This window comes from Canis lupus, chromosome X (genome assembly GCF_003254725.2).
Source record: "Canis lupus dingo isolate Sandy chromosome X, ASM325472v2, whole genome shotgun sequence".
Lineage (NCBI taxonomy): Eukaryota > Metazoa > Chordata > Mammalia > Carnivora > Canidae > Canis > Canis lupus.
Genome location: NC_064281.1, coordinates 20,183,736 through 20,198,137, shown reverse-complemented (window position 1 = coordinate 20,198,137; position 14,402 = coordinate 20,183,736). Strand labels below are relative to the sequence as shown.

Here is a 14,402-nt window from a genome sequence, read left to right as displayed (position 1 = left end):
AAGGACAAGTTCACACAGCTCCTGTGACTCCAGAAATTTTCTCTAAGACCCAGTTAAAAGAACTGAAGCAACTGTTACTTTTTTCCTCCAAAAAGAGGAAAATTTCAAAATCAACTGGTATCTTGCAGAGACAATAAAGAAAGGAGATCAGCCATTAATCTATAACCTTTCCATTAGAAATGACAGGCCATAAGTAGAGTTATAAAAGAAGTACAATTCATTTTGTGTTCTATTAATCAACATTTGAAAGGCTTTAAAGGAGCACCTGCTCTTAGTAAAGTACTAGTCTCTCTGAAAGACAAAAAGATTCTGTACTCACAAAACTTACCGTCTAAAATGGGAGATAAGTAGTAACTAACTCAAAAACAATCTTTAGAATACATGCCCTAACAGAGGTTCAGATGAAGTATTTGGAATTTCAAAGCACGGATAAAGTGGGCGGTTGGGAGAATTTAACACACAGGGCTCTGAAGAGATTCTTGATTCCTTCACTGATTTCCAGGCCTCATTCACTTGGTTAGGACATAGGGTGATAGTGCAAAATTACAAAGATTAAAATGTATTTTGTCAAAAATTAATGGAATACCAGAATGCCTCAGTGTTCATTCAACTTTTGAAGTAATCATGCTTTTGGTCATTAGGAACTGACCACCACATATATATACTGAAAATAGTTCATCCACAAAATTGAGAGTCGTTTACCAGATGATGAATCATCCACAAAATTGAGAGTCGTTTACCAGATGATGAATCATCCACAAAATTGAGAGTCGTTTACCAGATGATGAATAATCAAGTCAAGTGAGACCATGCTGCTTGCCAGCCATGAGTTTTGGCTTAGCATGATCGCCATCTGAGTCTGTGAAGTTGAGTATTTTATTGTATTTGGTGCTAATTATTTCATAAAAAGAAGGAGGCACAGAAAAGAAGGATTGATAAGATGCATCCTAAAAGCTCCAACCCCTTTGGAATACTCATAACAACATTCAACTGATGGACAACGTGTTTGACTGAAATAGAAGATGCAATTTAAAGAACATGTACCAAATGCTGAAAATAAACTGTTGATAACTAAATCTTACAGGTGAAACATAGAGATCATTTTTCCCCCTAGCTTTCTGGAAACAATCTCTCTTGAACATCTCAGTCTATTGTTTGACTTTCGTATTTGACTTGTAAATCCATTTTCAGAAAGGCATTAAGTAAAAATTAAGGAATGCATGTACTTAAAGATGACAGCCACAAAATCTTGGGTGTCACTCAAATGATTTCAAAAAATCACAAGCAGGTCTACATGAAAAGGTTAAGGGGATTACTGGACATGACTACTGACAGTGAAAAGCTGGCCTCAGTATATTCCCTTAAAGATGCCACTGACTCCTTAATAGACTCTCTTGACAAAATTTATAGTTCTTCAAATGGACTTACTTCACAGGCAACAATGTACCATTCTACAGGTTTCTTTCCTACAATTACAGAAAGGAAGAGTTGCCTGCCCTCAAGGGGGCTCCCAGTCAAATAAAGCAAAAGGAGCTGAGGCTCCCACCATCATACAGACATGGTGCCATAGAAGAGGCAAGGACAAGGTACTGAGGAAACACAACAAAGAACGCTAACTTTGAGAAATTCACAGAAGGCTTCACAGGGAAGGTGTCCAACACAGATCCAGAAAGACCATTAGAATTTCGCCACCAGAATATAGGGCGGAAAGGGGCAGAAGCACACAAAAAAGCATAAGCCTAATTACAAAGGGATGAAACTACAAGGTGGGGATCCCTGGGTGGCGCAGCGGTTTGGCGCCTGCCTTTGGCCCAGGGCGCGATCCTGGAGACCCCGGATCAAGTCCCACATCGGGCTCCCGGTGCATGGAGCCTGCTTCTCCCTCTGCCTGCATCTCTGCCTCTCTCTCTCCTCTCTGTGCATTCTCATGAATAAATAAATAAAATCTTTAAAAAAAATAAATAAAAATTCTTATTTAAAAAAAAAAACTACAAGGTGTACTCAGAAACCAAGAGGAAGTGGGTATGGGAGGTAAATCTTACATGAGTGTAGAGTGGGAGAATAGGAGATTAGGGAGAAGCAGCACAATCCGGCTCCACCACTTATTGGGTGACATGAGACCACCAGTTAACATCTCTGAGCTGTAGTGACCAGGTGCCTTCAAGTTGTTTTTTAAGCTGCCTGGCACCTGAACTTGTCTGTGAAATCCCCTCCTTATAAACCTTGATGGGATGCAGAGCCCAAGTCCCACTAGAGAAGTTGAAAAAGCAGATGCTCTTTCCCACATACGCTTGTAGCGAGGGCATGAACATATAAAACAGGCTCTATCAAGTAGGAATACCTGCTCAGACTTTAAATCAGAAGCTAGTGTCAGAAGGAAAGTGGATGGGCTAATGGAAGATTCTAGAAATAGCAACAGCTGCAAGAGGATTACTTGGGGTCACTCAGCCAGCAATGTCCCAAGATACAAACTATAACATCAAGTACTTGGCCATGGCTGACAATGACCTCCTCACTAGACCAGTTCTGTGGCACAACTTTATTTTTTATTTTTTTTATTTTTATTTATTTATGATAGTCCGAGAGAGAGAGAGAGAGAGAGAGGCAGAGACACAGGCAGAGGAAGAAGCAGGATCCATGCACCGGGAGCCTGACGTGGGATTCGGTCCCGGGTCTCCAGGATCGCGCCCTGGGCCAAAGGCAGGTGCCAAACCGCTGCGCCACCCAGGGATCCCCTGTGGCACAACTTTAATTACCATTCCTGGCTAAGCAGCCCCCCAAAGTGATTCTCAAGTCCACCTGGAGTTTCTGTGACCACCACAGTATCCTTCTAATCCCTAAAATACTTAAATTCCTCTTTTTCTATTTACATCAGCTAGAGTTGGCTCTTGTGGGTTAGACCAAAGGACTCACTGTAATGCAGAGCCTCAGGATTCTCATCTGTGAAATGGGGATAATTGTGTCTGCTTCATAAAGTTGTTAAGGATTAAATGAAGGACCTTGGCTTATTTTGTATCAGCAATATAGGATCTCATTTCATGTTTGTGTATGTGTGTACAGACGTAGGGCAGACACACACACACACACTTAGCACGCACACAACACACCCAGAAGTACCATGGTCTAGCTTTAGAAAGCAAAAATAAAGGTAAGTGGTTTTCTCAGAGAAGCCTCAATATAGCACCACATGCAATTAGCTCTTTACCATCTCAACTCCAGGAAGACAAGACTATGTCCAGCTTACCTACCATTTAATGCCTATACCTAGCAGGTACATAGTAAATATTTGCTGAATGAACAAATGAATAAACCACTATACTTGCTTTTTAAAAATCATTAAACTCTCCCTGATCCCTTTTTATATGTAATAATAGGTAGTTACAGACCTTTCAACTTTTCACTGCCATTGTCAAGGTACCCCACCTTCTAATACTTAAGAGGAAAAAAGACCTAGAATTTCCTTCTTGGAATGTGTCCAATGCTTCGTGTAGATAAGTTAACAACAACAAAAAGGCATGAAAAAATCCATTACAAAACTTTAAATATTCAGTTCAAAATTACCATCTGAAGTACCCCCATTCTCCCCCAAAGCAGACACTAGCATGCAAGTCTTTCAGGTAACAATCTTTCTGCTCTAAGGGAAAAATTCCAGTCACAAGTCTCTAGCAACTACTTAATCAACACCATGACTTAAGAGGGGACTCAAGATTACACAGCATCTTCCAAAGAGTGATTTCTTGATGTTCACAGATGACGTACAGTTTTTATGGTGAAGAAAGAAACCCTAGTGGCAAATCACTGATGGAGAGCTGCAGAGACTGTTCATATACTCACAACCTACATCCCATTTGTAATCCAGGGTTGACGACTCTCCAAAACAAATTGTCTTAAAAACGAAAGGCTGGAGCAAATTGGTATCTGTGATTCACAACTAGGTGAATGCAAAGGAAACTGATTAGAAGGCAAGTTCTCATTAATGGAGATGTATCTGGGTGACAGGAGATGTACCCTGAACTAAGAAAGTGAAGCATCTGAATTTAAACCAGACATTCACTGAAGTTAAGTCACACTTTACTTGAACATAGTCCAAAAATCAGAAATCAAAGCCATTTACATTTTTGTATTCTATTTTTGGAAATAAAAGATTACTACTGAAAACGGAGTCATATACAGGGCATTCCAAATGCTGCTGAGCTGATTCGATTTTTTTCGGGGGGGGGGGGGTAACTTCACCAAAGATGACTAGATTGTGAACACTACTTCTATGCAGCACTCGGAAGAACTTTCCATAGAATTTGAGAGAAAAAAATTGTTAATGCATGAAGTAAAAACCCATTACCTAAGACAAGGCACATTTGTATTTTCTGGTGACAGCCCTTAGACTTTCTCTCCTGCTGAGTTAAAGTGTATAAACATTTCCCTGAGAGTTTTCATAGAAAGAGCTCACATTCGTTCGTTGTAGCCCTCAGGTAGATACTTTGAACTAAGAGTTGTTAGATACTTTGAACCAAGACTGTGCCCCATCGGGGTCAGTCTGATGCAGGTGTGCCCAGCACGTGGAACGCACTGGCCAAAAGAAATAAAAAGAAAATGCGGACTCGTGCGGAGAGCAACTCTGACACAGGCCCTGCAAGGGATGCGCTCTGGTTTGCCAGGAGCAAACGGCCCTGCGAGGAAGCCCCACCCGACACAAGTGAGTCCCAGCCCGGGACTACCAAGGTCCGCGCCCAAAAGGACCCGTCAGGCGAACCAGACGAGCGCCCCCCACCCCAAATTAAAAAGACCTCTCCAGAGCCCTCACCACCCGCAATCACGCCACGGCCCCTGTATTCCCAACCCCGAACCCCGCACGCGGGCTCATCCCTCACCGCTCGACCCCAGGTCGCAGTCTTCGCCGTGTACCAGCGCCATGGTCCTGCAGGCTCCCGATTCCGCGCCAAGCAGCCCGAAACTGGCGCGGGGGCCGAGACAGGCGCCAGGCTGAAAGCCAATCAGAGGCTCCAGAGGCTGCGGACTTCCGCCCGGAAGGCCACTGACGTGCCGCGCCGCGCCGCGCCCCGCCCCCGGCCTTCCCGCGGACGCCGGTTTGGCGCCCTGTTATGACCCCTTAGGGAAAAGCTCGAGTGGAGGGGAGGCCGAGGAGAGCAGCAAAAAGAAGCGGCCGGGCGCTGGAAAGGAGCCGCGGGGAAGCTCGCTGCGCAGGCGCACCCACGCTGATGGGAAAAGACTTGGGCACGTTGGGATAGGGGCTTTCTGGTTCTGAGAGTTCATTCTCTGAGAAAAAAGACGCGGGCGGGTAGTAGGATGGGCGTGGTTGGACCGTTTCCCCAGAGCCTTGGGAAAGCGACTGCCTCCTGCTGCGCGCTCTGAGTCTTGCCTGATAACTTTGCTTCTTAGCGTGTGAACACAGTCGCTGTGTGATTTATGGATATGTGTACTATAAATATATATATGTATATATATAAAGCACTGTCATACCCAAATGACCAAAAAAAGCACATGGGGCAATCATATGCCTCCTGACGTGATGCACTTGGAAAAGGGAACGACATCACCCATATAACCTTCTTACAAAAAATGCTTAACCTGAATCTAACCATGAAGAAACAATCAGATGTATTCAAAGCATAGGACGGTCTACAAAATATCTGGGGTTCTTGCAAAATGTCAGTGTGATGAAAGACAAAAAAGGCATTAGGTTCTTGTATACGGTACAATGCACATAATGTATGTGTCCCATTTTCTTTTTTTAGGTATAACATTTTTATACATGTGCCTTCCACACACCTGTAATATCTTTTCCTACATTTTTGCCAACATACTTGTTGATCTCTTCCTCATGTGACAATTTTATAATATCATTTTCTCTTAAAAGGGTATAAAAAATTCAGTCTGCCTTCCAGCGTGGTTGATCGATGTTTGTTTCTTAATTTCTGATTGTTTAGAAATTTTTCTTTCAGCTCTATAACACAATATCATGTTAAGATATGATCCATATGTTGTGATACATGACAAATACATAGTGACTCGCACTTAGATCCACTCACTGTTTAAAGCACACGTCTATGCCTATACTTTCTCTTTAAAGAAATTGTTGCAACTTTTTTTTTTTTTGTTTCAAGTTTATTCCTAACAGGAGAGAACTGTTTTGGGTAGGCACATATTTATGAACCAAATCTTTCCTTTACAACTTCACATGTCTGATAATTTTCCACATGCCACCTTAGAACTCTAAGTATTTCAGATCTTGTTTCTCTTTCATGACCCACATACTTCCAGGAGCCAGGACCCGTAGGACACTTTCATATTTTATCACTTCTGGCCCTGCACATTCAGGTCAAAACTCCAAATGAGCACAGTGGGGTAGGAATACTCCTGGAAGCTATTCCTACACCAGGAGGTCTATCAATATCTTTAAATACAATGAGTGCTTTCAACCGACATAGATGCTACTAAGTCTAAATGCAATGAAACACCAACTCAACTTCCACCACCACCACCAGGCAGGAAGGGAAGTATATCAAAGGGACAGGTGGTGATTCTCAAGAGCTAATTGTTACATATTCAGGAATTTCATAATCTACTTGTTAAGCTATTGGTAGCTTGAAATCAGCCATGGAGTGGGTATTTACACCATGGAAATAGGAAAATGTTACAGATAAAAAATCAGGCCCCCCCCTTCTTTTGAGACAGAGTTTACTGCAAACCATCAAGTAGCCATAACAGATTGTGGTTTAAAAAAATCTAACTTTTGCGAATTTTCACAAAAACAAGAGGCCATGGCTAGGGCATCTTCCAGGGCCTCAGAAGTGGCCCATAAGCAAGTAAGAGGCCTCAAAGCTTGTTTCATTAACTTCATTGTAAATCTACCTCTGTTATCTAATAATACAAAAAAAATCACGATTTGTCTTAAACTTGCTCTCTCCTGTACAACACAGGACTGGTTTTTGCAGTGGGTTTCCAAATTGAAAAGTTTTTTTTTAATTTATCGCTATTACTAAAAACAAAGAAAAACAAAACTAACTTGAGATCCTATTTCCCACCATTTCTATCTTTTTATCTATATCTCTCCATATAAACTCTATCCATTGCTGGTAAACTGTTGTTGAGGAACTGCTTATTTTTCTGCCAGTGGCAGTGTAAAATAGGTACATCCTTTTGGAAAATAATATTGCAAGATGTGGCAAGTACCATAGCATGCTTTTATCTTTCAAACCATGATTTCTGCAGGTAAAAATTAATAGGAAGTAACTCACAAGAAACAGAGTAAATGCAAAGATGTCAATGGCTACCATTTTCCATCAGTAAAAAATTCAGACCTAAATATCCACATCAGAGAAGAAGTTTAATGATGTGACATCAAAAGGATAAAATAATTGGGAAAACTCAAAACATGGAAAGTGTTGTGACATTTTACAAAGTGAAAAGAGCAGAGGGAACACACACATTTAATTGTGACTATATATCAAATAGCAATCCTATGTTAAATGAAGTATATCTTCTCCAGATGATAGCATCATAGATTCTTTTTGCTTACAACTTGTTCTCTTTTATATTATGCCAGGAGGCATTATAACATCAGGTAGAGTCAGATTTAGGGTTTGATTCTTAGACTATACTTACCTCAGGAGCAATTATGAAATTTAATTGAAATAATACACATACATTAGTATGCCAACACCTCAAAAGCATTCAACAAATAGCTATTATTCTTATTGTATTTTTATAGTAAGCTTTACCATTACATTGATCTTCCTAATAACTATACAAGGTAGGTATGTCAAGGAATTGCTTTATTCCTACTGCTACATTCGTTCTCCCCTTTCTTCTTGTAATGGAATGTGGACTTTTAGCTGGGCACATCAAGGAAAAGACTGAGTTTCCCAGCCTCCTTTGCACCATGGTTTAGCTAAATGTCTAATTGCTGGCACACAAGAGTTAAGCAGTAGAGACTTACAGAAAGGCTGCTTAGTGAAATTGGATACACCTGGAAGGGGACCCTCTTTTTTTTACCCCTTTGCCTTTTCTCTCTTTCTTCCTGCAACACAGTTGTGATGGTGGAAGCTCCAACAGCCATCCTGCATTATGAGATAACCCTGAAGATGAAAACCACACATAGAGATGGTAGAAAAGAATGGTAAGAGCCTTGGTCCCTAATATCTGTGAAACCACCATACCAGCCCAATCTATTTGTCTACTCTCCAAGCGACCTTTCTTTTATAAATTAGACTTTTTTTTTTCCTAGAGGGGAAGACAACTAGCTAGCCAAATACTATTCTGGCATGTTTGCCAGGTATATTTCTCATCACAATCAATAAATCAGGACTCTGGTTCCATGAGCAGTGTGAGTTTGCTAGCATGAACCTGGTTATTTTTGGATTTATTAACGAAATCGGCTTTGTGACCATGGGGAGTTTCTGAGCAAAACTAGATAATGGGGATCCCTGGGTGGCGCAGCGGTTTGGCGCCTGCCTTTGGCCCAGGGCGTGGTCCTGGAGACCTGGGATCGAGTCCCACGTCGGGCTCCCGGTGCATGGAGCCTGCTTCTCCCTCTGCCTATGTCTCTGCCTCTCTCTCTGCTGTGACTATCATAAATAAATAAAAATTAAAAAAAAAACTAGATAATGTTTATGTGCAGCTATGGAGAGAAGAAAATATGCCAGCTGAAAATAGGCAAGGAAATGAGAGGTGCTGTGTGTGCCTTTGACGTCTCAAAGGATTCCAGGTGATATGAGTAGATATGCAACTCCCCTGGTCATCTAGCTGCTGGTGCCCAAGCTCAAATCATTTTCCCAGGCACATAAGTTGCAAAGCCCCTCTCTTGACTTACTTGCTTATTAAAAGGCATGGGGGGTGCTCAGTCAGTTGAGTGCCCAACTCTTGATTTAGGCTCGGGTTGTGATCTCAGGGTCATGAAGTCAGCCCCATGCCTGACTCTGCGCTCAGCAGGAAATCTGCTTGGGATGCTCTTTTTCCCTCTCCCTCTGCCCACCCCCCTGCCCGCCATACTCTGTGCTCTCTCTCTCTCTCTCTCTCTCTCTCTCAATTAAATAAATAAATCTTTAAAAAAATTATTTAAAAGGTATAGCAGCAGCGGAGCAGGCCCCTTTCCTGGAACATTTTGTGTACCATTGCTCTTGGATAAAGCACACCTCTCTGGGTGGCATCTGATGACTCTGCCTGTGAGGTGTTCCTGTGCCATGGCAGCCTTACGGTGTTTGTTGAATACTTTACTTAAAGACAATGATTCTGGGGTTGGGACTAATTGAATCAGTGCACAAAGGGAGAAATACTTTGGTTTAATTATAAACTCACCTCACTTCTAAAGCAAGAATGTACGACACCCAGCAAATCAGGGATCAGAGAAAGAAAATGAAAAGGATCTAACATTGCCCAAGGGAGAGAGACACTGAGGATAAAGGCAAACTACTCACTACTTAGTTATGGTCCTTAAATAGATACAGACAAATACATACATGGCTTGGGTTTTCTTGTTACTGGGGACAAATTACTACTTAAATAATTCATGACAGATATTTGACATTATTTTGGCTGCCCAGTATCAGACACGTATGGGATATTTCTCACATTTTGAGTTTGTGGGGAGGCAGATCCACCTACCACGTTAGAAGCTGAAAATGCTTTTGTCCCAGTAACTCTGCCAGCAACCACATGAACAGTCTTAAGCTTGGCCATTTCCACGAAGGATTTTGAATTTGGAACTAGTGTCACAAAAAACGGAAACATTCTTCCAGCCAGTGGTAGCAGCTTCTCACTTCCTGCTGGGCAGCAATGCGGAGGTGTGATTTTTACCAGTGACTTCAGCTTCAGAACCCCACTATGTGCCGACCCCCTTCACCTTGCCCCTCCTGGCTTCCTAGTGATTCTGTGCATCTCTGAGATCCTCTCATAACATCCTCCCCCTCCTTCCTCCATTTCCCCATCCTTTTCTTCTCTAAACCTCCTTTTTTCTCAAATCAGCCAAAGTCTGTTTCTGTTGCTTGTAACTAATATCTCCAGCTGACACGGTATTCTGTTTCTTTGCTTTATTCTCATTCCAGAATTACCAAGCAATCTCCTAGTTAGTATTTCAGATACTTAAATACTGGGACAGAAAAATGCTAAACAGAAGATGAGAGCATTGGGGTACCTGGGTGACTCAGTTGGTTAAGGGCTGCCTTCAGCTCAGGTCATGATCCCAGGGTCCTGGGATTGAACCCCACGTCAGGCTCCCCACTCAGTGGGGAGCCTGCTTCTCTCTCTCCCCACCCCCACTCAAGCTCTTTCTCTCTCAAATAAATAAATAAATAAAATCTTTAAAAAAAATAAAATAGATAAAATTAAAAAAAAAGATGAGAGCATTCCAGTGTTTGGAAAATGATGATCTCCACTATCAGTTAGTAGGTGTTTATTTTAATTAGAATGTGTCCTTGTGAGTTTAAGTAAAGTTGGTCTGTCCCTAAGAAACTATCTCTGTGTGTTCTAAGGAAATCGAGTCAGTACTCACAACACTAAGAACAAAACCCCTTCAGGTGAAACAATTATAACACAAGGTGGTTTTCTAGATCAATTAAATTGGGGGAGGGACATAACCTTGAAAGGAATTAATGAATAAAAATGTTCAATTCTCTTCTCTCCCCACTTGCATTTTAATTTTTTAACGAATAAATACTGCGAGATTCCAGAAAAAACAACAGCAATTTAGATATGTGCCATCTATGTAGATATGCCCTCCCCTCCGCCCCATCCCAGCCAACCCATTATACCCTGTGAGGTTTAATCCTGGGGAATAGAGTGAGAAACACTGAGTCTAGAAGCTTTGTCCTTGAATGCTTTGATTTCTAATCCCTGCCACTCTGGTGACTTCCAGAGAGAAAAATCTATTTTCTTAAGAAGGCCATGAAAAATAATTAATTAATTAATTATCAAACAATAAAAACAGAGATATCTACATGTATATCTCAACTAGACAGCACTAATTAAACCAAAAACTTGGAAGGAGAATTAGCCATGTTTGAGTACTGTTCTATGTAGAATTACTTCTAGACATCAACATCACTGCATCTGAACCCTTTCCTCAAACCTACTACCATACAATCCTCTTCTTCCCACCCCAGTAGGGAGGAATGTCCTCAAGTGAGTCCACATGAATTATTGACCAATGGGTAAATCTTTTGTGATAACTGAGCCCTGGCTCACAGCATAAATATGCAATGTCATTGTGAATAAAACCTGCCCCCAAAGACAAATAGCTGTACTAATGCTTCAGGACCTTCTAAGTCAGCAGCATGAAATAACACTTGGCAACAGAAAACCAGATTTAATCTGGGAATTATTAAAGGTGTTGGGGCAAATTTAAGAAAGAATTGAGAGTTAGGACACTCATCATATAATTGGTCAATAGCAAATTTTAGGAAAGGATGGTAGCATGAGGGCTTCTTAATTTATGTATGGCCAGTGTGGTATAAAATTTAGAGCATGGTTCTTTTGCTGGTAGTTAGAAGCATCTGAGCAGTTTTTCAAAGTCCAATGCCCAGTAGCCTCCCAAACCTATTAAATCAGAATTTCTAAAGATGGGATTCCAATGTGCAGCCAAAGTTGTGAACAAGTGGTCTAAGAAGGCACTGCTAAACCTTTTAGTCATCAGAAGGATGGTTAATGTTGACATAAACAGTTGGGCATACCTCTTTCCATGAGGAAGCAGGGCTCATTTCCTACCTGTTCTAAAGACTTTTACTGTTTAGTATCTTATGGTATTTAGATGGTGGCTTCCTTTGAATGGAATGATGTCTGATTTAGCTAAAAGACTCATGCAAGCCCAGAACTAGCTTTATTAGAAATAATGTGAAATCCCTCCTCTTGTTAAGCTTCTGTACTGATAGAAATCATAGTCTGACTGCAAGTCCTTGGTTTAGGCTTAGGGGACGGAGAATCATTTTAGTTCAAGCAGTAACTTGCCTCATTGTATTACTCTGTGTGTTCCTTTCATAGTAATGAGAACTTGGATTTCAGTTCTCTTTGTCCTTAACTACTTATTGAATAATTTCTGCCAGAAAGACAGACTTGCCGAAACAGTTGTTGATAGTTCAGGCACAATCAAGAGTTTTTTTATAATCATCTGCTTTAAAAAGATCATCTAGGGGGCCCCTGGGTGGCTCAGTCGGTTAAACTTGATTTGAACTCAGGTCATGATCTCAGGGTTGTGAGATTGAGCCTCATGTTGGGCTCCATGCTTAGTGCAGAGTCTGCTTGTCTGTCTCCCTCTGCTTCTCCTTCCCCTGCGCACTGCTCCCTCATGCTCTCTCTTTCTGCCCCCTCAAATAAGTAAATAAATAAAAATATTTTTAAAAAACTTAAAAAAAATAAAAGATCATCCTGGAAATGAAAGGTGTTCAAAAGTAAGGGAGAGGCATGTCCCCTAGATCAGACATTATTAGCAAGGTAAGTCCACTGAAAGTTATGTACGTGTATACAAATCTGATGCTTTCTGGAGCTGTATATGTTATCTTTGGATCAAAAACAAAGATCATGTCTTGATTGATCTTTTATTTCTTTCCATTGGCATAATAAATACTTAATGGTTAGCTACATTTGATGACTTAGTACATTATATCTCTTTAGTCCAATGGGCATGTTTCTAAAAATTCCTGTCAATATTTACATGTTTTTTAATTTTTATTTATTTTTAAAGATTTTATTTATTTATTCATGAGAGACACACAGAGAGAGGCAGAGACATAGAGGGAGAAGCAGGCTCCCTGCAGGGAGCCCAATGTAGGACTCGACCCCAGAACCCTGGGATCACACCTTGAGCCAAAGGCAGATGCTCAACCACTGAGCCACCCAGGCATCCCTGTTTTTTTGTTTTTTTTTGTTTGTTTGTTTTTTGTTTTAGGTAACCTTTACTCCCAACATGGGGCTTGAACTCACAACCCTGAATCAAGAGCTACATGCTCTATCGACTGAGCCAGCCAGGTGCTCGCCTTATATTTTTAAAACTAAACTTTAAATTTTGAGATAATTATAAATTCACATGCAGTTAAGAGAAATAATACAGAAAAAATCCGTATATCCTTTACCCAGTAGTATCATATCACAACCAGGACACTGACATTGATACAGTCAAGATACAAGACATTTCCATTCTAATATCCCTTATGTTGCCCTTATATAGACACACCTGCTCGCCTCCTGCTCAACCCCTACCCCCACCCCACCCTTAACAACCAGCAACCACTAATCTGTGGTCCATTTCTATAATTTTGTGTACAGGTCTTTATATGGACATGTTTCATTTCTCTTGGGTAAATACTTAGGCGTGGGATTGCTGAGTCATATGGTAAGTGTATGTTTAACTTTAAAATAAACTGCCAAACTGTTTTCCAAAGTGGCTGGGCTATTTTACATTCCTGCCAGCAATGTAGGAGAGATTCAGCAGTACTATCAGTTTTCATTTTCATTTTCTTTCTGCTGGTTATATATTAGTATCTCATTGTGAGTTCTAACTTGTATTTCCTTGATGACTAATGATGCTGAGTATCTTTTTATGTGCTTATTGGCCATTTGTAACTGTTTTCTCGTCACTCACTGCATTTGTTCTTTGTTCCCTGTTTCTTTTTCCATTTCTCTGGTTTTAATGAAGCATTTTATATGATTCCGTTTGATCTCTTCCCTTTGCAGAATACTTATACTTCCTTTTTCCTTTAAACTTTGTTAGTGGCTGCCCTAGGGTTTACAGTATGCATTTAAAATTACTCGAAGTCCACCTCCAAATTACATTGTACTGCTTCGTATGTGGTGCATATACCTTATAATTGATATGCCCAAATTCTCCCTCCTGTCCCTTGTGACATTGTTGTCATCCATGTCTTATCCATACACTCCAATCACCCAAGATTTTGTTTCTGCTTTGCTTTAGTTATCTTTTAAATCAATTAAGAAAAAGAAAACTTAAAAATTCTATTTTACCAGGGCACCTGGGGGACTTAGTTAAGCATCTGACTCTTCATCTCAGCTCACATCTTAATCTCAGGGTCATGAGTTCAAGCCCTGTCTTGGGCTCCGCACTGGGCATAAACCTACATACATACATACATACATACAATTTTATTCTATCTTCATTTATTCTTTCTCTGATGCTCTTCTTTACTTATGTAGATCTCAGTTTCTGACCTTTATTTTCCTTCTACCTAAAGAACTTCTTTTAACATTTCTTGAAGGAAATGAATTGATGGTAATGAATTGTCTCAGTCTATTTGTCTGCGAATGTCTTTAATTTCTCTGCTTTTGAATGTGTGCTTCAGCAGCTTTATTTTTTTAAGACTATTCATATAATGTGAAGTTATTTCCAAGCTGAATTTTAAAATAAAGAGGTACCTGGCTGGCTCAGTCAGTAGAGCATG

The 14,402-nt window shown here is 40.7% G+C and overlaps 1 protein-coding gene across 2 annotated transcripts in view; it reads right to left on the bottom strand.

Moving 5' to 3' along the window:
• The window catches only part of POLA1 (DNA polymerase alpha 1, catalytic subunit), a 310,104-nt gene extending 305,072 nt beyond the window's left edge, over nucleotides 1–5,032 (bottom strand). For both annotated transcript variants that reach the window (XR_007409311.1, XM_025438940.3), the window contains exon 1: nucleotides 4,869–5,032. Coding sequence is in view for 1 of the 2 variants with exons in the window: in XM_025438940.3 (XP_025294725.1) it covers nucleotides 4,869–4,911 (43 nt within the window). In the remaining variant the exon portion in view is untranslated. The remainder of the gene's footprint in view (nucleotides 1–4,868) is intronic.
• Between the last annotated feature and the right edge of the window lie 9,370 nt (nucleotides 5,033–14,402).